This window comes from Pelecanus crispus, chromosome 1, assembly GCF_030463565.1.
Source record: "Pelecanus crispus isolate bPelCri1 chromosome 1, bPelCri1.pri, whole genome shotgun sequence".
NCBI lineage: Eukaryota > Metazoa > Chordata > Aves > Pelecaniformes > Pelecanidae > Pelecanus > Pelecanus crispus.
The window spans coordinates 60,260,912-60,288,180 of NC_134643.1; the positions used below are offsets into that span (position 1 = coordinate 60,260,912).

The 27,269-nt window shown below is 46.8% G+C and overlaps 1 protein-coding gene across 1 annotated transcript; it reads left to right on the plus strand.

Moving 5' to 3' along the window:
- Nucleotides 1-355: 355 nt before the first annotated feature.
- MB (myoglobin) lies at nt 356-5,115 on the plus strand. Its single transcript, XM_009489009.2, has 3 exons — nt 356-450; nt 4,057-4,279; nt 4,969-5,115. Exons 1-3 carry the CDS (start codon nt 356-358, stop codon nt 5,113-5,115), a joined length of 465 nt encoding a protein of 154 aa, XP_009487284.1.
- Nucleotides 5,116-27,269: the final 22,154 nt, after the last annotated feature.

Below are 27,269 nucleotides of genomic sequence, written 5' to 3' on the forward strand. Positions count from 1 at the left end.
GAATCTTCTGCTGTACAGCTTGACACTGTCACTAGGTCCTTGGGAACCCAGGACAGGCTCCTGGCACTGTGTTTCGGCAGTGCCCTTTCTGTCTAGAGTGGGACATGTGCCATTCCAATACGAAAAGCAGAAATGATGCCATCAGTGGCACCCACAACAGCACCTGACCCAAAATAGCTTGCTAGCAAAAAATAGGGAGGCTGATTAGGTTAGACAAGCCTGAATGAGAGCAAGATGATTGACAGGTGTAGGTCGGTGAGCAGGGGTTATAAATCCCGTGGGTGAGCTCTCCAGCTACCCTTTGGGGAAAGGCAAACAGCTGCAGGGAGCACTTGGGACCTGTCATCAGTGAACCATGGGGCTGAGTGATCAGGAATGGCAGCAGGTCCTGACCATCTGGGGAAAGGTGGAGTCTGACCTACCTGGCCATGGGCATGAAGTTTTAATGAGGTAGGCAAGATGCTTCAGTCCTAAGAGTAAACCTGAGAGCTTTTGATGAGAGACCAAGGAAGGTGTATATTTAGTATGGGGGCTCGTGTTTGGCAGTGTTTATTTCAACAGGCTGTTTTCTTTGTTGTGGGGTGGTGGTTTTTCCATTGCTGTGGTTTCTGTGTTAAAAATTACTCACTGTGTAAAGTGGCCGTGCTTCTGCCTCTCCATCTGTCTATGGGTGCAGAGGTGGGCCACTGCTGCTTTCAAAAGATGGTGGGACTTTTGTCACTCCCTCTGCCCGACCTGTTGCCAAAGCACTGCAGCGAGAAATGCTGGAGTGAATTCTGTGTCCCGGGCCTTCAGATGCTTTGCAGCAAGGATGCGGGGAGGCAGAGAAAGAGAGGAGAGGAAAATCACCTCTGTGACAATTTTCTCAGAATCTCTGATTTCAGTAAAATTAACTGTGAATTCCCTGAGTGTTTCCCTCTCCCCACCTTAGTCTTACCTGGCAGAGCCCTTCCCATTTTGCTTTTTGGGTGGTAACACTTGTCCGCTTCCTGATGATGAATTTGAGGTTTGGGTGTGAAACGAGCTACATCCTTCCCCCTGCTTCCCTCCTCCATGATTCTGGGATCAGAGTGGCAATGCTTGCGAGGTCTCCATCTGAGAGGACCCCTGCCCCCATGCTGCCCTTGTGGTCCTGGCCCCCCAAAAGGGGAACACCCCAGGCACCAGCAGCAAGTCACAGAAATGCAACCTGGAAGGGACCTCAGGGCTGCAGAGTGGAAAACGACATTGGGTGGGCATTGGATCCTAGCCTGTCCTTGAAGAGTCTCCTTGAGGAGACTCTCCAGCCTGTGCTCAGTACAATGTGCTGGAAGGGTACGGATGCTGTGGAGAGCAATGGGGATGTGGCACTTGCTTGGGGGATTTCCTAGCTTAAATGGGCTAAAGGAAGGACCCCAAACCATCGGGAAAATCCACTGTCCATTCAAAGCTTTTTCAAAGATGAGTGAAAGCAGTGGGCTGTTTTATTTACCCTCTTTATCACATCCCAGTTCAGCTGCCATTTGAAGTGGAGGGAGAGATGGGGGCAGCCAGGTGGCAATGTGATGGTTCTCTGCTGATGCAGTCCAGAGCAGGCATGCTGGTGGGGGGGCAGGAACCTGAGCCCTCCCCACCAGTTTATCTCTGTAAGGTGGCTACTTTGGCTCTGGAACTGCCACAAGACAGTAAAAGCAGTTTCCAATGGAAAAGGTAACAGCATTTTTCTTACACGTATTTTAGGGCATTAAATAAATAGATGACATCCCAGTTCCCTGTGACTTTGTGCTCCCCAGCCAACCCAGGTCATTTCTTGTTCCTTCAAGGGGTTTCTGAGGGAGGAGAGAGGCAGCGGAAGCCCGGCAGATCTCTCTTAATTTAGAAATGTGTCCAAGTGTGCATTGTTAAAGACTTCTTAGGTAGATGTCATATCCTGGGAATATGTTTAGAAAACACTGGTTCAACTGGAAGTTTTCCAAAGGAAACAAAAAAAAATACGCAGAAGAATTTTCAAGAGTCTCAGGAGTATATCATCTTTGGCAGACATGATTCAGCCATAGCCAGACACGATGGATGGAGATTTTTAGAAATAACTCCATCTCACTTTAAGGTGCAAGGTTTTTTCATCTCTCTGGGTGGGACACAACCTGTGTCATGGAAAGATACAGGAAAAAAAGGAAAGGCTGATGGCGGTGTGCTCAGCACCTGGTAAAGTATAGAAATCCTTTGGAGACCTTTGAAATGGAATGCCAGCAAAGACTGGTCTTTCAGTTACAGAATGTTTTTGCTGCAGAACAGCTTGTGTTTTCCATGTGCTTGAGATATTTGTTAGTGTAGTTTAAGCCATACTTACATCGGAGAGCCTGGCCCTCATGGCATCATACTTAGGAGGAATGTCCACTTCTAGATGAGACACAAGCCCCAGTAGTCCCAGCACCAGCACCCTCCCGAGGGCAGGGCAAGCATGCAACCGCTGTACCATGAGAGGGAGGCTGGTTTCATGGCTGAGGTCCTGGGCTGGAGTGCCAGACACTGCTGCAGGTAACCTGGGTGAGCTGCTTCACGGATGTGAGCTGTAGGGCCCTGCCTGTAAAGACAGACATTGCTTTTGCTGGTGCTTCAGCTAGTTGGATTATGCGGGTGTAAAACCTGAAAATAAACTTGTGCAAGGGAGCTGATGTCTCTCAACACTTAACTATTAGACTGCTCCTAATAATCAGGACAGGCAGTATCCCCTTTTCACCTCGACTCTAGGACTCTGGCAGGGAAAAGAGTGAAATTTTCTACTAGCTTGGTTGCCAGTGGTGTCTGCATCCTGTCTCCTAGGAAATGCAGCAGGGATGAAGCAGGGGGGACAACACTACCCTGTCTTCTAGCCACCCTTCCACCTTCTTGTTTTCACTTCCATTTTGGGATCAGAGTGCCTATGTATAGCACTGCATGGAATGGCACCAGCATGCCTGAAAGCCCTGCACTCTTGTTATCCACTTGCTCTCAATGACTCTCTGAGGTGCCACGGTTCCTGATGGAGGAACCACACTGCTGGCAACTGGGCTGAGCTGGAGGGTGGGAAAAAAAGGGCAGAAACCAAATTCCTCCGTGTCTGCAATCATAGGGTGGGGGCACAGTAAGCTCTCCCATCCAGCTGATGTCCAAGAACACCTGAGCCCCAGATGTGAGGGACCTGAGGCTGGGGGCTGCTCCCTTTTTTTTGTGTATGAGAAGCCTCTAGAACTCTCCTTTCCTGGTCAATGCAGAGATGGGCTGGGAAAAGGGTTCTGGTGAGAGCCAGGGTTCTACAGGTTGGCTTCTCAGCAATAGTAAGTCAATGAAGACAGGTGGTTTTTTCTGGTTTTATTTTTCCTTCAGATGAATGAGCAAAAACTCACCTCTCAGTACTACGACCAGCCTTGGCTCTTGTCTCTATCTTAATACAGTTGACATAACCCAGGGGACTGGTGCCAAAGAGTTAGCAGAGCTATATACAAAAAATAGGGACACTTGCTCTGTTGCTCTAGTTGGACATGTTTAGGGCCATATCTCTGTCACAGCCAGAGGGAATGGAAAAAGGCAGCAGCAATCATGTTAGGACATATGTAAGAGGATGGGATTAAAGTAGATACAATACTCAAGGGGAGGTATGTCAGGAGCTTCTGCTCTCCAAAGACAAGCGGCTTTTTATCAGTTGTTAATGATAAAAAGCAACCTCTACAAAATAAATAGAAAGGAAACTTCTGCACAGAGAATGTCATCAGGTTGTGGAACAACCTACCAGAAGAAGGATGAAAAACACTTAAAGCAGATTCAGAGTAGGGTCAGATGCTTCCCTGGCTTACATGCATGCTAAAAGGAGTGACTGTGAATGGTGGTAATTTGGAAAGAATCTAAAGCATCAGAGTTTCCAGGTTAAAGTAGCCTCTATTAGCAGGGACTAACTAAGAGCTTTCTTTGGGAAGGGAAGCGGGTTATCACACCTTTGCATGTCCATATACTCTGAGATACCTGGAGCAGCTGGACCTCAACTCTGGTCTGGATGACAGCTCTCTCAAGTCTCACAAGTCCCTCTACTTTTGCCCACAGACTCTTTAAGGACCACCCTGAGACCTTGGATCGCTTTGAAAGGTTCAAAGGCCTGAAGACCCCTGAGCAGATGAAGAGCTCTGAAGACCTGAAGAAACATGGAGTTACCGTCCTTACCCAACTGGGCAAAATCCTGAAGCAAAAGGGTCATCATGAGTCAGAGTTGAAGCCCCTGGCTCAAAGCCACGCGACCAAGCACAAAATCCCTGTCAAATATCTGGAGGTATGGAAAAGGCCAGGGAATCTTGGTGTCTGATGTGTTGTGAATGTGCGCAAAACAGCTATGTGAGAGTTGCATTTTTATTTACTGATGGCTAGTTGGACTTCAGTGAGCTCTCCCTCAAGTCGAGGTCTCTGTGTAGGAGGAGGCCCAGAAAGGGCTCATGGTATGCGAATGGTATGTGAATATCCAAGTTTAGATTTCCTATTCCAAACACCACATGCAGTCTGAGCAACCCTTGACAATAATAAACCAGCCCGTGCAGCCTCTGCGTGCCTGGGAAACTACATTACATAAGAACTTCAGTGGCTGGACATGAGGGATGTACAATTTTAGAGTAAGCCCTGGAGGATCCATTGGAGACCAAGACCCACAAAACTAAGTGTTGTACAAACACAGGACGTGAATTTTCAGCCTTAATGGATGAGGCAGACAAAGAGTGGGAAGGGCCATGGTCTACTCAAGGTCATGAAGCAGATCAGCGTCAGAGCTAGGAATAGAGCCCAGTTCTTCTGCCCAGCCCAGGCTCCTTGCAAGCTAGACCTCACTGCCTCTCCAGAGACTGCGGGAAGGGCTACTGAATTAGCTCGGAGATATTTCCAGGCTCTGCAACCTATTTATTACTCTGGCTTTTCTGAAAATAAACCTTGACTGTCCCTTCTGTTTTCCTCTCTCTCTTTCTTTCCTCACAGTTCATTTCTGAAGTCATTATCAAGGTCATTGCTGAAAAACACCCTGCAGACTTTGGGGCTCCTTCCCAGGCTGCGATGAAGAAGGCCCTGGAGCTGTTCCGAAATGATATGGCCAGCAAGTACAAGGAGTTCGGTTTCCAGGGTTAGCACATACATTCAGAGGGACACCACCATGGAGGCCTGGCCATGCATCTTAGAGTAGCTTCCCCAGCACTGTTTTGGACATCTCACAATTGGCCGTCCAAGATGTGTGGGAAAGCTTTGATGAGAGGCCAAGAGTCACTCCAGGCAGCGTAGAGGCACTCAGAGTGATATCCGTGATAAACCGTTGTTTCCTGCCTTCATGTATACAAGAGAAATAATCTGCTTGCTTAGGAAAAATAATGTAAGGGGTTATCTGTGAGCTTCTGCCTATCCCTATCCACTTTTTCTTTCCCCTTCCCAAAACCCAGTCTCATCCGAGAGGGGAATGGCATTGCCAGAGGTGAAAGGATGTGGAGGAACAAGGGGAATGTTGAGGAATGTGGTGAATGAGAGGGTGAAGGGGTGACTCAAATGGTATGAAAGGGAAGTCAGGATGGGAAGCAGAGGACAGTGTCCCATTCCTCCCACAGGTGAGACTGTTAGCAGGTTCCTGTGGACAGCTTCCAGCACAGTATTACCTTGCTTTGTGGGGGTGAACGCAGCCAGTCAGTCTCCAGGGTCTGCCAGCTTGGAAACTTGCATTAGTTGCTAAACTCATGTTAGCAAAGCTATAAAGAGCAGTACTCCCTGTGATCTGTAGGTTTCTGGCAGCCGCCGCTATGCATCTGAATTTCTGTTGCACTGGGAAGTAAAGTATGTGTTTCTCAGAAAATAAAAATTCCTGCACCAGTGTCGTGTGTTTGCTCCTGGCTTTACAGGCACTCCAGTGAGAAGTGGTAGAGATGGCAAAAGTGGAAAGGTGTTTTGCGTACATATCCAGCTGCACTGCAACCTGCAGTGCCAGTCCATGACTTGAGCAGCACGTGGCATCTGTCTGAGCTGGGGGACTCAGGGCACTCAGATGTCACCACCGGGTCATGACCTGGTTACTGGACTTCACAAAAGAGCAGCCTAGATTCAGCTGGAGCTGAGAGAAATGGTCCCTGACTAAAGGCCATGGCCACTGCTGTGCAGGGAGGGGTACATGGTGAGGGAAGGCCCTTTGCTTATTTACGGGCAGGTAGCACATGCAAGCAGCCTCAGGTCCCAGCAGCAGCACAGTGTGTTGCTCCCTCCAGGCAATGGAAAGCAGGGCTGTTTAGCCCAAGAGGAAGGTTGCAACGGCAGTGTATGCTCTCAAGACCCTAGCTTCGGTCTCCGTACCATTTTGCAGTTTTGCTGGGGTGTCTCTGTGGTCATACTGCACTGTGTACACAAACATAAATGGGTGTCCCATGGGGGAGCTTGAGACAGACAGAGCAGCAAGGCACCTACCTCTGCCCGTTGCCCTCTCCCCATCCCGGTACCACAGTGAGGTACAAGTAACCTGATTTTACTGAAGTGAGGGGAGAAGCTGAGGGCCACATTGTGCCTAAGGCTGCCCAAGGGTTAGTCAGAAATGGTTGGAGCTTGAAAAGAGTTTCTGAGTGCAAAGCTTTGACCTGACACCCAAGTTCACAGTGGACTAGCTGACTCTGGGAATTGTGCAGTTTCTCTGTCTGGACCTAGTCAGAGGGGCAGTTATAGACCACAGTAAGCAAGCACTGAGGTTCTCATTCCCTCCTCTTCCTCCATCCCCATCCTCCAGCTCAGGGCCTCAGCAGTAGGGTCTTCTGACATATGCACTCAAGCTGTGGAGACATGAAGAAAGCAAAGTGAATGAGCAGTGTGCTGTCTTTCTGTTGAGAAAACTGAAACTGTCGAGAACAGTCACACCTTGGCACAGCAGCGGGATGCTTACAGAGGCAAGCAGCTGGCGTGGCTAGGAGAAATGCATGTAGTCGACATGGCTGCTCTTTTCTGCTATGGAGAAAGTAATGCACCTTATCTCACAGAGATAGTGTGAGGAAAAACATGAGAAAGAAAAATGAGGTGCTCTGTATTAGGAACTACTAGTAGGGTCTGGTTCAAAGCACCCCCTGCGTGCAATGGAGACAGAAGAGGAGCTGCCAGCTCCTTCAAAAATCAATCCTGAACCAGCGTGATCTGCTGTGCCTTTGGTCAGGGCAAAGGCCACAAAATTTCAGTCTCTGAAAAGTGAAGGAATGAATTCCTTCCTAGACCAGAGCATCTCTGATTTCTTGCTGTTTACAAATCCTCACTTTACCTCTGGGAGCTTGCTTGGGGTTTCAGCCTTTCAGAGAGGGTCTCAAAAGCATATGCTGTCACCTAGATGAAGTTACAGCCAGGTGGTCCCTGGCTTAAGCAACTTGCTTCATCTGACTCCAGTCTAGTCTGTCTGGCTTTGCAGGGAGGGCGACCTATTTAAGGTCTAGGATTGCCTGCCCAACACAATAAGATTTCCTGCCAGTGACAACAGGCTCTGCTTTAGGATTAAAAGCTCTGCTATGGCAGCTGCCTCTGTCAGTCTGAGTGGGACTGGAATCGTCTCTAGATATTTTTATGTAGGGCAATGTAGTGGAGGAAGGAGGGTTTGCATATGTGTTGTGCCTAGCTACTGGTTATTAGTAACCTGGAATAAATGTCAGTCCACTGGGAGCACTGACCCTTTGCTCTGCCTGCCTCACCCCTCTGTGTCAGTGCACTAGGGTCCATCCTTAAACCTGTGCTGGTCAGATGTGGGGCCTGATGTAGGTTTTCTGGTTGTACCTATGCGTCAGTGATGATGTCCAAGCTGAAATGAACCAGCAAGTTCAGATACCAATAACAGTGGAGCTATCTCCAGCAGGCTCAGTGGGTTGGGATGCTTCTGGTGAAACCCACGTGTCTGCACCTTTGCTACTCTGCATACTGAGTATGCCCTTGGCTGCAGTCCTGACATAGTGTAGTGATATATGTAATTCCCACACAGTGAGTCTATAAAGCTCCTGCAAAAGCCCCTGCTTTAGGGACAAGGGAAGTTTCCTAGAGGAAAGGGGATGGTGGAAGAAGGGTTTTTCAGCTCCACGCTTTATTGGTTCAGCATCTGTGTTGAAGTCACCCTTTCCACTGTGCTACTAGCACACGTAGCTTTTCTAGTTCAGGTATGGGACAAAGTCCCTTAGTGGAGATAAACCATATCAGCGTAAGCCCAGAAATTTTCCTGCCTCCTTTCCAGGAATAGCTTTACATAAGGAGGATGGGTGCTTGTGCCCAGCCCTCCTCGCCGTTAGCACCATTTGGTGTCACATACACGTTCCTGGTCACACGATGGGATGTGGCTTGTGTGGCTGCCAGCCTCCTTGCTCCAGCACGTACACACTGACTACAGCCAGGTCAGGTTTATGGCTGTCCTATGCTTTCCATGCACTCCTGCAATTTCTTTTTTGCTAATAATGCTGTTTCTGGCAGAAAATGGGTTATACACCTGCATCCGCCCTTAGGTTGAACAACATCCTTGCTGCTTTGCACTTGACATATGATTCTTCTCCCACTGCTGTGGTTTCCATTGCACGGCAGAGCTCCCCATGGCACCAAGCTAGTGACCTGTCTGCATTCTCTCGGGCTTCAGTGTCAGACACTGGAGACTCATCAGGGTCTCAGATGCAGGCAGCAGGACCTTGCTTCCCAGGCACTGTGCGAATGAGCCAGTCAGCCCCAGCCAGGGTGCAAGAATATTGCAGGCTGTGCTGCCTGTCCCCCTTGTCTTAACTTCTGCCTGCTGATCCTGCCTGGCTCCAACACACCTGCCAACATCAAGTGGCATCAAGAAACAAGTTCTGGGGACCATACTATTAATTTTGTGATCTGTCTCTTGGTCACCTCAGTGGGAGAAAGGGATGGGGCTCCAGTGACTAGTTATGTTAAATATTTAGCACATTAGCATGAAGCTTGTGGTATTCTTCATGCTTGCATCTCCCTGCAAGGCTAACATGAGGAAAAGGCAGGGAAGTTCCCAATCCACACCACAGTCACTGAACAGATACGTCTGGTTTCTGGGTATTGAAGCACAGAGAATGCCTAAATGTTGTAATGTCTATATGGCACTGTAGTTTAATAAGGAGACTCAAATGCTCACCTATACCACATGTTTTCAGGTGAGGATTATTTTTGTCATGATCCCTGTGTTTTCTGCAACCTGGCCAAAACCTGTCCTGTATGTTTTGCCACTGAGGAAAAGAAACCAGTGGTGGAGCCAGGTGTTTCTTTGATGTAGACTTGCTCGCCTATAATGTTTTTTCCAGAAGTTTCATGGCATCAGATCATGTCCTCCACTTTCCTGGACTCATTGCTCTCAGGTTTGCTCAAGGCTGCATCATTGCTTTTTCAGGCTGTGCAGGCCTTAACAATCAGAATCTGTGCTGCTTCTCAGACTGAGCACACATGCACATATGGATATCTATACGCAAGCAAGCACCAGGTTCCCAACACACATCATCAGCAAAGACCCTCTGTCCAAAACCTTCAGATTCTTGCATGTTTGTGTGCTGGTTCTTCATTTGAAGGGATGATATGTATTAGTTCTCACATTGTGCTTAAATGAAGTATTGCCATGAAGCCAAGTTGTGCAAAGGTCTAACCAAGTGAGAAAGAAGACAGACTGTGCAAGGACATGGCACCTGGAGAGTACTGGTAAGTAGCGGAGTGTTAAATTTCATGAAGGTGTGCTGGCAGAGTCAAGGAAGCCACCTGGAACTACATTAAATGAGAAGAGAAATTCTGATCAGCCTCTTTTATCCAACAGGCTAATAAATAAGCATTTATGAACATGAAAGAGTCACAACAATGTAGCCTTCCTGACCAGCACATAAATCCATCCCTCCCCTGTGATTGTAGGCACAAGCCAATCCCCAAGTCCTGTGACTTCTATAAAATCCTTATCTAAATGTCAGTAAAGGTGACCTTGTGGCTTTTTAAAGCAGTACTTTATAGTCACTTGGCTGCACTGTACCAAAGTCCTTTCCCAGTTTGGCTTTCATCCCCTGTAAATGTACAAACAGAACAAGCTGCCTCTGCCTTACGCCCCAGCCCTTTAGAGGCCACTTGTGGTAAGCTATGGCAGAGACAGCTCTGGGTCTCTGTTGGGGAAAGCACAGCCTGGCACAGGGCATACCAGTGTGGCCAGTAGCTGGATGGACAAGGCAATGTGTATTTGGGATGAGAAAGGTATTGGAGTCTTGGCCCCTCCTACCATGTCCCAAGAAAAGCACCTCATGCTGAGATAAACTGCAGTTCAGCTGGCCGAACGTCACTTGGGCTATGCACATGCAAATACAAGTGCCGTGAGGTCATCAGGGACAGCCTAGACATGAGGCTATTCCACTTCATTTAAGGCACTGGCTCAGATACATGTCATGGGGCTTTGGGGCTGGGTTACTGGATTTGCCCAGAGCTGGTGAGAGAAGGCTGTTGCTGGTATGGCTACCCTGCAATCCAGCAGTAGACATGATCCCAAAACAGTTTTCTGGTTAACTACCTCAGGTATTAACAATGAGTGCAACACAGATACCCTTGTCTAGGAACTTGTGAATTTACCCAGGTTGTAGGGCTGAGAAAGGGGCTGTAGCTATGCTGCGTTTGGTATCCAAGAAGGCTACTTTAAAGCTAATACTGCCATGTATATCTTAGCTGCAGCCTTATGTCTGGAGTCGAGGTTAAAGAAAATGATACTTGTTTCCTGTTTCCCCTCTGCAAGGAAGGCTCGGTATGAATGCAGCTGCTGGGTGTCTGATCTTATTTTAGATTGTCCTTAAAGCAGGTTCAAATGTTCCAGTGACAGAATAGCTTTGGGTGGAATACCTTCTGGATTATTAGCACTTAATTCTCTATGTCTCCATGCTTAACTTGTGGGTCTCTTGTTGCTTCCTAGTGTGTATAATTAATGGTGCTTTTATTCATTGAAGTTTTGCTATCTTCTGTCCTCCCCCAACATGTCTATCTGTTTTCTTCTTCAAGTTAAAGTTCAGCATCCACACTCTCACCAAAGGGGTGGAAAATTCCTGGAGCTGATACCCTCACTAAGATCTGGGATTGCTCTGCCCAGGGCTTGCATGACAGCAGGCTTGTCCTCTTGGCTCTTGGTGAGCTTTTGGGTTATCTGGAGAGTAGCTGATAGGGTGTCAAAGTGGGTCTGCATTTTTTCACTCACCTGTCAGCTGGATGAATAGTCTGGTGCCCTTTGAGGGATGTAGTATGTCATGGATTAACTGTGAGTTGGTTGGGGAGAAAGGAGAAAAAACCAACAGAGCTTTGCCTAAACCAGCCATACTGTGTCCCTGCAGAGCCTGTGGGAGAGCCAGCGCTGAGAAATGGGTTTGTACCAGACATACTCAGACAAGCTGTACAGAGATGGAGGAAAAGCAGGCAGGGCATGCCATGTGCCACGTTTGCAGTTATCCGCCTCTGAGGGAAGATGGACCTGTGGGGTCGGTAAGGAAGAATGAAAAATGAAATGCGGGTTGGAAATGGAGGAACAACTGCCTTCCCCCAAAGGCTATTTACTGCTCTCAGTGCCTTCTGAAGAGCAATAGCATCATTCTGACAATCGCTCTGCTGTAACGTGATAGAGGGAGTTTCCTAACACGAGCTGTTAATCTGTGTGGTTTTGTACGGGAAGAAAGATGGACTTGGAGTTTTCTCATGGTGCTAGCGCTAAGGATGTGATGATTTCACAAAGCTGGCTCATAAATCAAAAGAAAGAAACTTTTTATGCATTTTGGTTTTGCCTTGATAATAGCATGTATTGCTAACCCAGCTAATCCCTCAGCTAATTTCAGCATGTCACGTTTAAGCTGCCGTCCCTATGTCTTTTGCCATGTTCCCTCTACAGCTGAAATGATCTCTCAGTGCATAAAGTAATCAATTTTTTTCTTTCTGGTTAAAATTCTCTGTCCCCAAATCGAGTTCTTTGTAACAGTCACAAATTGCTAGCTCATAACAACAAGAATGATTAGAAAATAATCTTTAACATATTTCCTACTATGGTTTTTCTAGTTCAACTATGCTGTATCTTCCTTGTCTGTTTTAGATCAGAGACTTGTTGACTGTGAGTGTCATCTGGGACAAGCTCTGTTCTGATGTTTAATGGTAATTAAGAACTCTGTTTCATCCAGTTTAAAACTCCCACTCTATAAAATACAGTCTGAAACAGCACCCTTCTTACAATATGCCTGAGTTATTTGCTATACTGTTTTTACCTTAGACCTTAGAGACCTATCTGTGCTTTCCACCTGCAGTACTGTGCAGTTAGCCCCATTTTACAGAGGGTAAACTGAGGTAGAGCCAGGCAACAGAACATCCATTGTTTCATGCTTCAGTCATTCAGCTGTCCACTAGGCCAGGCTGCCGACTGCATGACAGAGGGTAATTGTGAGCTTCTTGTGTAGGAAGATATATGAAGTTGTGCCATCTGCCAGTAAATGGTTCTTGCTTTGATGTGGTTGGATTTCAGCAGTTGTCAAAGGACATCCTGTATGTAGATGTTCAGTTGAAACAGTGGTGTGGTGTAAATACCCAGATAGATTACAGATGCTGCATACAAAGCAAAGCAGTGTAAGACCTTTGGGCTGAACTTGGAATGAAGTGCTCTGGAGATTAATGAACTATGGTGTCACTTGGGTCACTGCTAATCTTCTCACTTCCAAAGAAAAAGGCCCTAGACTGAGATAATAAAGGACGTAAATATCTAAAACATGCTACTGGCAGAAGTGAGGTCCCTAAATCCAAGTGTATGAACCTCAAAGCCTTCTGTGTAATACTTTACATGCTTACATTTTCATCTGTAACCCCTCCTTGATTTCTAACATTCTGCCTCTGCTATGCCCTGATCTTCCACCAGCTTGGGTGGGTCTAAGCCAACCAGTGTTCATCTGCCTAAATTCATTTATAATCCTCAGAAGTGACCTCATTCTGCCTAATCTGGCAGAAACCAGTCATACTTTGCCTACATCTGACCTCCAAAAAATTCAGTTCCAGCCACTTCCATCCAACAGTGTGGTTAGCAAACAAGGTTCAGGTGCATGCCTGTTACCACATAGGTCACTCAGCTCACACTCCTCTGGTCTTTTAAAAATGAGCTGTTCCTTGCAGTCCATTTTGGCAAGGGCTTGCCTTCAGGAGGCCAGGTTTGAGTGATGAATCCCTGCCTGACTTGGGTGCCTAGGCTCTAAAGGAGTAGGCTTTAAAAAAAGAAGAAAAAAACCAGGGCTGAGTTTCATACTGGCTGCATTTAGATAACACTCTCCACTCAACAGATGGCTGGCTGAACCCTTTTTGAACGACCAAACTCTCTAGCAGTGTGCTGGAGCCCTAGACAAATAACTCAGCCTTCATATTCTACTCCAGCAACCAGGGCTGTCTAAAAGCCTTCATACACCTTTGAGGCTGTTACTATCTTGATGGGACTACTCCCTCCCAAAGGGAGTCTCTTTGAAAAGTAAAATAGAGAGAGGAGGGAGAAAAGATTTCAGTGCCTAGCACTAACTGACATACTGCAAAGCATGAAGGATCTGTTTGGGAACAACAGGCTATGTGAGAGCCTGCTATATGGTGTTCAGAGAGTTTGGGTTTTTTTTCCTGTGAGCTATGCTTGCAACTTCCCCTCCGACCTCACTGACAGTAACATCTGGATCTACCTGCACTCAGAATTCTCTATGGAAAAGAGCTAGTACGACAAGAGAAAGAGGATTTTCTTTCTTCATTGCTCTGTTTTGAGGATAGCTTGCAGCTGTGCCTGATTGGAATGAATTTACAGATCTCATGTATGATGGTTGAGAAACATTTCCTCTCTTAACTTCATCGTGCCTGTGTTCATACACATAGCGGCTCATAACTGAGAAGTCTTCAGTACCAATCCTTTTGGCAATATACAGTGGGGAAAAATAGAAATGGAAGCAATACTTTTTCTTTTCCACCTACAGTCAGGTTGAAGATGGGCAAATCTGTCTCTCAACACTGCATCCACCTCAGCAGTAAGGGAGTTAATTATATCTATGAAGAAAAGTGTGTTAGAGCCTCTCAATGTTAGAAATAGACCAAAACAGACTAAGTGCTGCAGAGTACATCATCCTTTCAAGGACCGGTGGTGAGATAAGAGATAATACATACTTGAGAGTATATATTGAGAGAGAGAGAGAGAACCTATTTCGTTTGCATCTTGAGGGCAAAGCATCTTAGAAATAAATTTAATAAATAACCTTTCTTCAGGCATTTAATTTCACTCCTGTTGGGAGTGCTTAGCTTAAAATTAAGTCTGTGATGAGAGAGTGTGTGTGTGGGTGTGTGTATGTATGTACAGCACAAAGCCTATAGTTAGTACACAGAACTAAATGTTTTGTTCTGGACCCCCAAAGGTACACAGCCTCTCAACACTCATTAATTTCAGTGGGTGTGAGACCTTTCAAAGACCTGGACTCGTACAGCAAATTTTTTTGCCATAGGCTTGGGACCACTCATTTCATTCTGCTCATGATGCAGTAGAAACTTGGAAACCAGCTCTGCATCTATTCATCAGCTGCAGTATGAGCCCCTTTTATTAGTGCCTTTTCTGGCAATATCTGTGATCTGTTTAAAGTGCTAAGCCCTCAAACTGCAATTCCCTACAGCAGATGTAGTAGAAGCAGATATCCATGGAAGTGAGTCAAAATGAACTTGTCATGTTGCTGCTCAAAGGCCGGGCTCCATCCCAATCAACAACAGTTACCCAACTCCTGCCACATGAAGATGGGCTTTGGTTCCTTCTTTGGTGGTTTGGGACTTCGAGGGAGGCTTGGTTTCCTGGGGAAGTCATGCTGCAATTTATATTCCCTGCTTCATATTTACTGTCTTTCATTTCTCCCCCTTAGAGAGCATTCAAGGAGAAGGACACACTGTTGTTCTCGTGTCCTAGCTCTGCACTCTCAAAGACGTCATGGCTAAATCCATGTGGCATGACTGCCAGCCCCAGTCCTAAGTTAACAGCAGCAAACTCATTCTCAACTCAGCAGGTGGTCCTTAAACATGAACTTTAAAGCTGCATGGGTGGGTAAATGTTGCAGGAAACCAGATGGGCTCAGACAGATCCTTTTATAGGAGAAACTGCTGAGATGTTTTCAGGTTTTTTTCATTACCGACCATTTTATTTAACTCTCATCCTCTGCACTAGACTGATTGGTGTCAGAGCTGGCCAAGTGCAGGGTTTCTCTGCTTGGACAATAGCCTGGTGGGATACCATAGAGGGCTATTAAGAATTCTGGATAGTAAAGGTTTGGCTACAAATTCCTATGCAAACCAAGGCTCATATTCATCAGAATTTTTCCCTGTTAGGTTGTTCTCACTGGGGTGAGACTGGAGCAAATGGCAAAAGTGGTACTAGGTATGTACTCTGTGGAGGCAGAGTGGTGTCCTTGTGGTGTGTCCTGACCATGTAATGAGTGGTGTCCCTCAAAGGTCCATACTAGGACCAATACTATTTAATATTAGTACTATTTAATATTAATGGCATACGTAGTGGGATTGAGTGCATCCTCAGCAAGCTGGTGGATGACACCAACCTCAGTGGTGCAGCTGGTACATTAGTGGGAAGGAATGACATCTTAGAGGGACCTTGACAGGCTTAAGAAGTGGGCCCATGTGAACCTCACAAAGTTCAACATGGCCAAGTGCAAGGTCCTGTACCTGGGTCACGGCAATCCCCAGTATCAGTACAGACAGGATGATGAATTGTTTGAGAGCCACACTGCAGAGAAGGACTTGGGGATACTGGTGGATGAAGAATTGGATATAAGCCAGCAATGTCTGCTTGCAGCCCAGAAAGCCAACCATATCCTGGGCTGCATCAAAAGAAGTAGGTCAAGGGAGGTGATTCTCTCCCTCTACTCCACTCCTGTGAGAACCCTCCAGGAGTACTGCATCCAGTTCTGGGGTCCCCTGTACAAGAAAGACATGGACCTGTTAGAGTGAGTCCAGAGGAAGGCCACAAAAATGGTTATAGGGCTGGAACAATTCTGCTGTGAAGAAAGTTGGGGTTGCTTAGCTTCAAGAAGAGAAGGCTCCAGCAAGACCTTATTGTGGCCTTTCAATATATAAAGGGGTCTTATAAGAAAGATGGAGAGAGACTTTTCACCAGGCCTGTAGTGACAGGACAAGGGGCAGTGGTTTTAAACTGAAGGAGGGCAGATTTAGATTAGATATAAGGAGGAAATTCTTCACTATAAGGGTGGTGAGACACTGGAACAGGTTTCCAAGAGAAGTTGTGGATGCTCCACCATTAGAAGTGTCCAAGGTCAGGTTGGATGGGGTTTTGAGCAACATGATCTAGTGGAAGATGTCCCTACCCATGGCAAGGGAGCTGGACTAGATGATCTGGACAGGCTGGATTGATGGGCCAAGGCCAATTGTATGAGGTTCAACAAGGCCAAGTGCTGGGTCCTGCATTTCGGTCACAACAACCCTATGCAACACTACAGGCTTGGGGAAGAGTGGCTGGAAAGCTGCCTGGTGGAAAAGGACACCTGGGGGTGTTGGCTGACAGCTGGCTGAACATGTGCCAGCAGTGTGCCCAGGTGGCCAAGAAGGCCAACAGCATCCTGGCTGGTATCAGGAATAGTGTAGGCAGCAGGAGTAGGGAAGTGATCATCCCCCTGTACTTGACACTGGTGACGCCGCACCTGGAATGCTGTGCCCAGTTTTGGGCCCCTCAGTACAAGAAGGACATTGAGGTGCTGGAGCATGTCCAGAGAAGGGCAACGAAGCTGGTGAAGGGTCTAGAGAGCAAGTCTTATGAGGAGCAGCTGAAGGAACTGGGATTGTTTAGCCTAGAGAAGAGAAGGCTGAGGGGAGACCTTATCACTCTCTACAACTACCTGAAAGGAGGTTGTAGTGAGGTGGGTGTTGGTTAGCAATAGAACGAGAGGAAATGGCCTCAAGCTGCGTCAGAGGAGGTTTAGATTGGATATTAGGAAAAATTTCTTCACGGAAAGAGTAGTCAAGCATTGGAACAGGCTGCCCAGGGAAGCGGTGGAGTCACCATCCCTGGACGTGTTCAAAAAACATGTAGATGTGGCACTTTGGGACATGGTTTAGTGGGCATGGTGGTGTTGGGTTGACAGTTGGACTGGTGATCTTAGAGATGCTTTCCAACCTTAATGGTTCCTAGCTTTTACTTTCATTAAAAAATAATCCAGCCACCAAGCCAGGAAACATGAAATTATTACTCCACCCTTAATTGGTTTAGTGGTGGACTTGGTAGTGTTAGGTTAATGGTTGGACCGGATGATCTTAAAGGTCTTTTCCAACCTAAACAATTCTATGATTCCATGATTTAAAGGTCCTTTCCAACGCAAAACTTTCTATGATTCTGTCTCCTCTTCCTACTGGCTGGTCATTCTGCCAGGAAAGATTATGGAGAGGTTCCTATTGAGTGAACTCAACAGGCAAGTGCAGGTTGACCAGGGGATCAGGCCCAGTCAGCACGGGTTTATGAAAGGCAGGTCCTGCTTGACCAACCTGATCTCCTTTTATGACCTGGTGACCCGCCTGGTAGATGATGGAAAGGCTGTGGATGTCATTTACCTGGACTTTAGCAAAGCTTTTGACACCGTCTCCCATAATATTCTCCTTGGGAAGCTGGCAGCTCATGGCTTGGACGGGCATAGTCTTCGCTGGGTAAAAAACTGGTTGGGTGGCCGAGCCCAGAGAGTTGTGGTAAATAGAGTTAAGTCCAGTTGGCAGCCGGTCATGAGCGGTGTTCCCCAGGGCTCTGTTTTGGGGCCAGCCTTGTTTAATATCTTTATCAATGATCTGGATGAGGGGATTGAGTGCACCCTCAGCAAGTTTGCAGATGACACCAACTTGGGCAGGAGCGTCTATCTGCTGGAGGGTAGGATGGCCCTGCAGAGGGACCTGGACAGGCTGGACCGATGGGCCGAGGCCAACTGTGTGAGGTTTAACAAAGCCAAATGCTGGGTCCTGCACTTCGGTCACAACAACCCCATGCAGCGCTACAGGCTTGGGGAAGAGTGGCTGGAAAGCTGCCTGGCTGAAAAGGACCTGGGGGTGTTGGTAGACAGCCGGCTGAACATGAGCCAGCAGTGTGCCCAGGTGGCCAAGAAGGCCAACAGCACCCTGGCTGGTATCAGGAATAGTGTGGCCAGCAGGAGCAGGGAGGTGATTGTCCCCCTGTACTCAGCGCTGGTGAGGCCACACCTGGAATAGTGTGTCCAGTTTTGGGCCCCTCAATACAAGAAAGACATTGAGGTGCTGGAGCATGTTCAGAGAAGGGCAACGAAGCTGGTGAAGGGTCTGGAGCACAGGCCTTATGAGGAGTGGCTGAGGGAACTGGGGTTGTTTAGCCTGGAGAAGAGGAGGCTGAGGGGAGACCTTATCGCTCTCTACAACTACCTGAAAGGAGGTTGTAGTGAGGTGGGTGTTGGTCTCTTCTCCCAGGTAACTAGCAACAGGATGAGAGGAAATGCATCAAGGGAGGTTTAGATTGGGTATTAGGAAAAATTTCTTTACTGAAAGAGTGGTCAAGCATTGGAACAGGCTTCCCAGAGAGGTGGTGGAGTCACCATCCCTGGAAGCATTCAAAAAACAGGTAGACGTGGCACTTTGGGACATGGTTTAGTCTAGTCTACCCTTGATTAGTTTAGTGTGGACTTGGTAATGTAGGTTAATGGTTGGACTGGATGATCTTAAAGTCTTTTCCAACCTAAATGATTCTATGATTCTATGATTCTACTCTGCCCATCTCCTCAGTGCCTGAATGAATGAAATGATCTCACCCTCAAACAGGAAACAAGAGCACTTCATAGTCTTTAAGAACCATACACAGTACTGTAGCATCATGGCTGCAGTCTTGTTCTGTAGGCTGCATACTGACAAGGCAGTTATAAGAACAAATAAAATTTATGCTTGCTCAGAAGAAGTTCCCAAAAGGCACATCCACCTCATGAATGCACTTTTACATTTCCAAAGGAAAGAAAAAAGGTAACTGAGAATCAAATTTTTAAGCCCATACTGTATGCATAACAATAGTAGGGTATTTTTGTTTGGAATAGGTGTGAGAAGAGAATGACTTTTTCTCCCAGAGTAGATTCTGTATCTGGGTTTTGCTAATCCAAAAGGACTTCTGCTGCATTTTACCAAGGTTTGTGAGGCTAATTCAGGACACATGAGCTCCTGTCAGTATGACGTAACCAGACTGAGGAGCCAACTACATTACTCAGGGACAGTTTTTCCCTTGCAGCCATGTTATTGGTACGTATCATGCCCAGCTAGTAAGTGGTAGAAGGCATCATGCAGTTCACAAACAAATGGTGAACATCATGAGGGGACTCAGAGGGAAGGCTGAGATCACATGATACCAAGTTTTGCTCCATTCCTTGAGTTGCAGATTGTTGTGTCTTAAGAAAATTCTTTTTTATGGACTAATTAATGCAAAACCCCAGTACAGCCTAAACTAGTTGTCATGAATTCACTTGTTTGTTTGGGTTTTTTTCCTGAAATATATCTGAATAATTGGGATTTGGCCTGTGACAGAGACAGGAATGGGAAACATATTTGCCCACCCAGGCTGCAGGGAAAGATTATGAATGATGTACCAAACATTAGTCAAGTAGCAGTTTGAGTCACACCTGGTACCGCAGCACAGCTGACTCAAGAAGTAGTCCTCTGGGGAACTGAGCAAGGAAAAATAAAAAAAAAAAAAAAAGAAAAAGGAAAAAAAGGAAGAGCTTTAACTAGCAGTGACTGGTTTTAGTTCATCTTTCTTCTCTTTATTTCCTTGGGATGTTGACACCTGCATTACTGGAGGAGATATTGATTGACCCAAGTACAAGAGACTTCTTCCTCCCAACCCCCCAGTAAATCCTAAAGTTCAGACTCTTTCTCCCACTTAGATAACTGTTACTGCCCAATGCCCCAGGTGTGAGACAGCTGCTCACACAACAACATCTAGACAGATGTTGGACATGAGAACTGGGGCAAGGGGAAGGATATTTGCATCTTCAGGTTCAACCTGCTTCTTGACCACAGACATAGCAATGGACTATGTCAGTTCCACATTCAGATGAATGGCTTCGTAATTTCATTATACAGCATCTTTCCTAGCCTTTCACAAGACATTGTTTGCCTGAACAGGAAAGAAAAAAACGTCCTTTCTCAATGAAGGGCTTTCAATCTGTTTGAGGTATTACCTTTATTATAAGCAGTGGAGGGTTAGCAATGTGTTTGGACAAAGCACAAGACACCAAAGATGAATAGTCCCTGTTCCACAGAGACTTAGACAACCTTACTGAGCCAGCTTGTTCTTGCCAGTGAGGATTGCACTATGACCATTTCCCAACAAGGTAAAAGTAATCTGCTAGTAATGCTACAGGGGCTTCACTCCACATGAATGTGAAAAAAATGAGATGAGCATGACTGTCATTCCTTAAGCTATGTGCCCACTTTCTGCTGGAGGTTCACCTTTGCACTGACATGACTGTTACAGAAAGCCACATGCAGTTTTGTAGAGCAACTTCTAATGTTCCTCAAGAAAAGTTGCATATAAGCATAATCTGCCTGAAATACAGTTGTTGACTCCTGCTGTTTCTCTTCTTCATGTAATCTGCTCCAGGAAAGGCCATTTACTTCCACAAGACAGACTTTGGCTCATTGGCTTCTAAATGCTACATCCTATTGCACAAGGTAATGTGTTGTTATTTCATTACCTGACTTCATACACTCAACACAGCTTTAAACTGTACAGAAGCAACACCAGTCAGACACAAAATATACTCAAATGGGTCTACCTGTTCTCCACATGACTCCTCTGAGTGGTCGTGAAAGACAACACACTGTATCTGTAGTAATAGGGACCATGACACAAAGGACTTCAAACAGTGATTCAAGCAGGTAGAAAGTGTCAGGATAAGAGGCAGCTTGGCTTGGTTATAGAGCAGCCAGGGAAAGGAGTTGAAGATTGCAACAAAACTGAATTCAGTTGCTGATAAAAAAGAAGTATGACAAACTGAACATTAGCTCAATTATGAGCTCAACTCAAAGTTTATGGAGGGAAATTATTTAGCCATGCTGTACTGAAGGACAGACAAGATGACCTCAGGTGTTACAGAAGATCTCTACCACTTTCTAAAGAAAAAAACAAACCTGTTCTTTTAATTTAAGATCAGAAGGGCCACTATAGCACTTCTGGTGACTGTTGTTTGAGTTAACGTGGAGAGGACAGAGCACTGGATGCAGACAAAGCAGGAGATGTGGAACAGCTCCTTATGTTTTCAAAATATGTGCATGACTGTGGGATGTGATAACTTCAAGGTACAGGAAAAGAAATGAAGAGATGTGATATTCCAAGACATGAGGTTCATACCTAGCTGTGCCAGTGTGTATGTGTGTCTGTGTATCACTACACAGCACACAGAGCACAAGAGTTCCTGTAAAGGATCTTCCAGGACTCGTCCAGGGCACTTTTGCACTGATGTCATAAAGAACAGAAATAGAAAGGTCAAAGGCTTCTTCTATGGGCAATTTTGGAGTAAATGTTGCAATTCTCTTCATTCTCTCAGATTCGAAGGAAAAATTTTTATGTGAATTTGTGGTGGGAAAAGAGAGGCAATGGAAGGATAGGTATTTACTCTAGAGGATACCACACCTGATGCCATGCCATATAGTAGCCCATGTTACAACATTGGGCTAGGAGAACTGTAACCTCTCCCAAACTTGGGAGAACCCAAACTTGGATCCTGGTTTGTCAGGAGGCTGCTCTCTGGTCTAAAGTATTTTTTTCTTTGGCAGAAATGGCAGCACCACCTGGGAAACCTATAGGCAGGAGGGAATTTGTCTTCCCTAAAGAATTTGAAAAAGCTTCTAAGGACATCAGATGAAAGAAAATTGCACGCAAAAGTTTATTTTCCATAGGTCTTTACCTCTCTCATGTTTATTTCAGAGTACACAAGAAATTCCTTTGCCAAATCTGACTTAACTACATTGTCATCTTTGAAGAAAAGAACTAGAAAAAAAAAAAATCCAAAGAAGCTAACTGCACTCGTGGGGTACACCAAGATGCCGGGGCAAACACAAATGGCTTGTGATGGATGCCAAGTTATACATACAATGTTTTGGTTGGTACTGCCACAACAGACTTCCCTCCACTCAGTGGATATCATGGGTTGGATTGCCAAATTTGCAGTCAAGCCAAACAGCATCAAACCACTTGCTAGGAAGAGAAACTTTCAAATGCAGGTGGTCTTAATCTCTCAGCCTTGACTCATTGCGTTGAGACTAATGACTAAGAAGGTCAAGAACAATTCATTCAGAGATGAAGGTACTAGATCTTTCTTTCAGTTCTGCTTCTGCACATAGGAACTTTTCTTAGAATAAAGCTTGAGAACTCATTTTCACCATCTTCTCTTCCCAAACTTCGGGCTCTTCATCGTTCCTCTGAATGTTGGCTGAGCACTCTGAGGTGAGCACAGAGGACAACACCTGCCTGACAGCTGTTTGCAAGGACTTTTATTTTGCCTTCTCTCTTGCTTTGACCAGAATTTCCATGCTGGGCCACGGAAACCTTCCTGTAATGCTGCCAAGGCAAGCTGCCCATAGACACAGACCTTACCCCTATCTAATTTCCCAGTAGAGAATTTGCCTGGCATACATGGCAAAGGAGCAATTACTCAGGCTTTCGGTTACCGGTACACCACCGGGCTTCACAGTAGTTAAAGTGGCTTTCCTTGAAAAGCATGAGGCTTACAAAACAACATTTTCTAATTTGAACCATTTCTGTCAGAAAATTCCTCCCTGGTCCACTGGGAAAGCCGGGGCACTGGGAGCCGCACGCTGTGCTTGGTCGCAGGGGGAGAAACATGGTCCTGGAAAGTGGAGCCGGGCAGAGGGGCTGCCCCAGGAGATGCCATGTTTACACAGCTGTGCTGCCCTGGCTCAGGGTGCACGAAGGCACCTCTGTGCCCCGAGTTATGTGCGGTCTTGGGGTGCTTTATTTCGGGGACCACTTTCAAGCCAGATGCACTGGGGTCACGACAACTTTTTTTGCTGTCATGAAAAAGAAGAAGAGTCCTTCCCTAGCGTTTCAGCTCCCCCCACAAATAATCCAGTCCCTTGGTGCAGAAATTTGCATTTTGGTTGCACCCTGGAGAGAAGATGGCATTGGGGCCTGGCCCTACCTGTCTGCCTTGCACTGAGGTGGACGGCCACGGTCCGGGGAGTGGGGCTGCGGTGCATGGGCCTGCCTGGGGGCTGGGAGGGTGGGTGTGGGCCACAGGGTGGGGGCCACCCCCCTGCCTTGGTGGGCTGCCACTGGTGGGAAGGCGCCACAAAATGGCATCCTGGTGCCTCGTGCCCCCCACCACAGCCACCCCAGCAAGAAGCCATGGCGGCCGCAGGTACCAGGACCGGCAGTCACTGCAATTTTTTATGGCTTTTTTCCCCACCTTTTTTTTCAAAGCCTCTTTTTTTTTTTTTTTCCCCCCCCGCTTCCAACCTCTCCTAGAAACAGTCTGGGGAGCTATGCAGCGGTCTCCGAGTAAGGGATGATGGGGCTGTGCAGCGCTGCAGTGCAATCCTGGCTGCCAGCAGTGGCGAAGGTGTGCGATAGATGCTCTCTAGACAGCCCCCGGCAGGGAAAACGTGCTGCCCCATCCCTCCACTGCCCACGCATCCCTGCCAGCTGCAGGGCACAGCTGGAGCCCCTCTACCGCATGCCAACCCCTGCGGAGCAGCTCTGGCAAAACAGAAGCCCAGCAAGGATTTTAGGAGGCTGATTGACTTTAGGATAGTGGTTTCCCACCAGTTCACAGATGCCTAAATATTTTTGAGGTTACTGGAAATGTGCTTTTCCCTTACCTCTCCTGCAGTAATCACAAGGTGGCTCCCTGGACAGCCTGGGGAGATCACCCACAGTGAGGGTCAGCAGGCCCCCGATCACATGCTGATATCCAGAGTGGTTCAAATCCATATTAACCGTGGTGAAGGTGAACTGAATCTCCCCTCTACTCCTTCCCACCCTCTGGTCCTTGCAGGTACCTCCACACGTGCCACTGGCCTCTCCTGTGTTTGTGATTGCCTTGTACCAAAGACTCACGCCTTTGGGGTGATGAAAGGAATTGGAGGATGAAGAACAAAGAAACATGGGAGGGTTGAAAACCTGGTGAAACCTGGTGCCAAAACAGCTGGACAATGTTAGTCCAGCAGTGCTCTTTCCAGCCCAGCACTCCTATAAAGCACACTTCTCCGGGAGGCTTCTCAGTTCCCGCTGGAGTCCTGGGAAGTACGGGGACCGTCACCTCCCTCCAAGCCCAGGACTCACTGAAGAACGGTAATCCTGAGCCACTAAAGATGGACAAGCCCAAAAGAAAGATGTGGCACCCAAACACCCCAAGCAACCAGACCTGCCCAGCATGCACCTGCTCTGAGCAGCTTCACCTTCCTCTCCCCATGTGTCTTCCCTACCTCCAAGGAATGATTATGTGTGAGGGGTGTGGGGATCTCTGCTGGGAAGAAGGATCTCCTTTGTGAAGTCTGAGCCTTTTTTCCTCATTAGAGGTCATTTATTTGATGCCAGGACTGTTGGATGTACTTTCTTAGGGGTATAAACTAGATCATTGCACTAATCTCTTCTCATCTTAAAATTTTTGCTTCTCTTTATCATCCTTAACAGCCCTGGAAAGCTTGCAGGGCCTGTTTTTGAGGTCTTCTGAGCCTCTGCAGCTTCCCTTAAAAACAGATCTCAGAACCATTGCATTACAATAACATGAAAGGCTTTGGGGCAAAAGATGGAGTGGAAAATTGATAGCCGTTCTGTTATTAAAAAAACCCCAAATAGCAGAGACTGTTCTTTCTACATAGGGGGTTTGGTGTATAGGAGTTTACTAGTTCAGTTAAAAATAAATCAATCCCAAATTGACTGACATGAAAAGTCAGTTAAGAAAAAAAAAAAAGAAAGCTTATAAACTGTTGGAAACAAGATTATTTTTGGAAACATATTTTCCCTTAATTGGACATCTATTTCTGGATGGAGTCATTTGTGTATGGAATCCAGCCATATGGCTTTTTTTTGACAGTGAAATGATCAGTTCCTCAAAGTGTGAACATCACGTGGAGAACCCCATCACTGCCTTAGAAAAGACTCCTGCCCTAGCAGGGCTTTGTCAGCAGTTTCAGAGGGTGTAGAATCAAGCTGTGTTATAATCCCTAATTGTACATAATCAGATAGTGGCCTTTTAATGGTAGCAATGGCTTTGTGGGTTGTAGTAGGAGCCCCAAGGAGTGGGTGGATTCCCATGTGCTAAGTGCTGCAAAGGGCTGGTATACTACCGCATCTGTTGCTTTTACTGGCCTTACAGGAAAGGCGAGTGGAGGTGGATCTGGGTACAGGCAGGACAGGCAGCTGCCTTGAGCAGCAGTCTGATGGATAGACATAAGGCAGACCTGCTCCTGCAGCTGACCTCACCTCCACCAGGACCCTTGAAGCTGGCTGGGGCTCCTGACCAACTTTGGGGTGGGGGGTGATGACTAGTGCTGGGAAGAGCAGCTACTGCCCCCAGTACTTAACACCCACCCCCTACCCCCCCAAGACTGCAGGAGCATCTACTCCAACCCTTAAGAGCTCTCTCCCAGCCCTCCATCTGCTTTTACATCCTCTCTCCTTAACTCTTCCCTTCCCACAGCAAAATTGACATGTCCAGACTCCTCATCCTGCAGATGTCATCACTCATGAGACTTCAGTGATATGGCCTTAATTTAAAAGCCCCGTCCGACAAGATTGCGAGCCTCCCCCATCCCCTTCCTCCACAGTGATCTCACTGCCATCAGTGGAAGTGGTGGGTGCTCAGCACCAGGCATACCCACTGTTGTTTGACTTCCAGGTATCTCTTGGGATGGGTGTTTGGGCTTCCCTGTACTCTTTTGCAGGCATTCCTAAGCCTCACAGTGTCTATCAGCAATATCGTATAGCCTAGTTTTGCGGAAGGTGGAACTGATACCATACAGTTGAATCTCTGTCCCATTGCATACAGGACTTTCCCTCCTTTTGCTCCAAAAGCCCTGACTTCAAGTGCACTGAATAACCACTAAGCAACACAGATATTTCTGTCACACCCCAGTCTGAGGCATACACTCCTGTTCTTCATCTTCAACCAGATTTAATTTGGGACCCTCCCTGCCCTCCTCCCAACTCCATAACATCCAAATTAACACTTCCACAGGATGGTGACCACAGCTCCAATTCCCAGGCATTCTCAAGCTTTGGAGAGATTCCTGTTCAGATCTTTGCAGCTCAGTGCAATTTCTAGCCACCACGCGTCACCTCTCCTTAGACCAACCTTTAGCAAAAGCCTTCTGCATTGAGCTTCCAAGATGTTGGCTGTCAACATGCAGACATGAAAACCAGCTTCCCACCTCCCTCCCCCTTCCTTCCGTACTTCTGTATCATACTGCAGAGTCTCTTGGGCTCCTGCCACGTGGAGCTAATCCCATATAGACAATCTAGCTACCTCTGGCAGATGGATATTGATCACCTGCCTTCACAGGGACCCCCTACAAGTAGCATAATTTCCCGGTATATTCCCCCACCCACTGACCCTGAACCATTGCATTGCCAAGACATCACACAGTGCTCCTAAAATCAATGTACCTTCTCGCTTCCCCTCTAGTAAGCTAGACCATTTCTTTTTTACAAGAAATAAAAGCAGCCATGAGTCCTTCAAGGGAAAGATGTTTTCCTCTCCTCCTCCCTCCACCTACGTTGCATGAATCTCAGGCTGTATTTCACAGGTTTGATTTGAAGTAGGTTTCTTACTGCTGGCAGAATCTGCCTCCGCGCCCTCTCTGCTCATTCGGTGAGTGACACTAATCAGTGGTGTGGGAGGTAGGGACAATATCAAGCACCGAGGTGATTGAGAAGCCTCACTCAGAATGTACATGTACCCCAACAGGTATGTAAGGGTGAAATAGAGTGGATTTATCAATCTCTTTGTATCATTGCCCATCACTGGTTGCAGTTCTTCATTGAAATTAATGGTTCACTGAGTGGAAAGGAAGAAACAAGGCAAGTTTTGTCCCCCCAAAAGCCCTATCTGGTGTGGATTTTAGGGTTTGGGGTTTTCCCCCTGTTAAATGAGCAAATGCTTCCATATTAATCACAATATGTAATTGACATGAAAAATCAGGCCCTGCTGGGCAGGGAAAGATACTTTGAATTATCTCAGCAGGAGAGCTGGCACTAATTTACTGCTGTTGTGCTCCAAGTA

Bases quoted from the DNA above. Each gene is read 5' to 3' on its own strand.
- MB (XM_009489009.2), top strand. From the start codon at position 356: ATGGGGCTGAGTGATCAGGAATGGCAGCAGGTCCTGACCATCTGGGGA. The intron at 451-4,056 runs GTAGGCAAGATG...TTTTGCCCACAG, and splicing joins GGGCATGAAGTTTTAATGAG to ACTCTTTAAGGACCACCCTG. The intron at 4,280-4,968 runs GTATGGAAAAGG...CTTTCCTCACAG, and splicing joins TCCCTGTCAAATATCTGGAG to TTCATTTCTGAAGTCATTAT.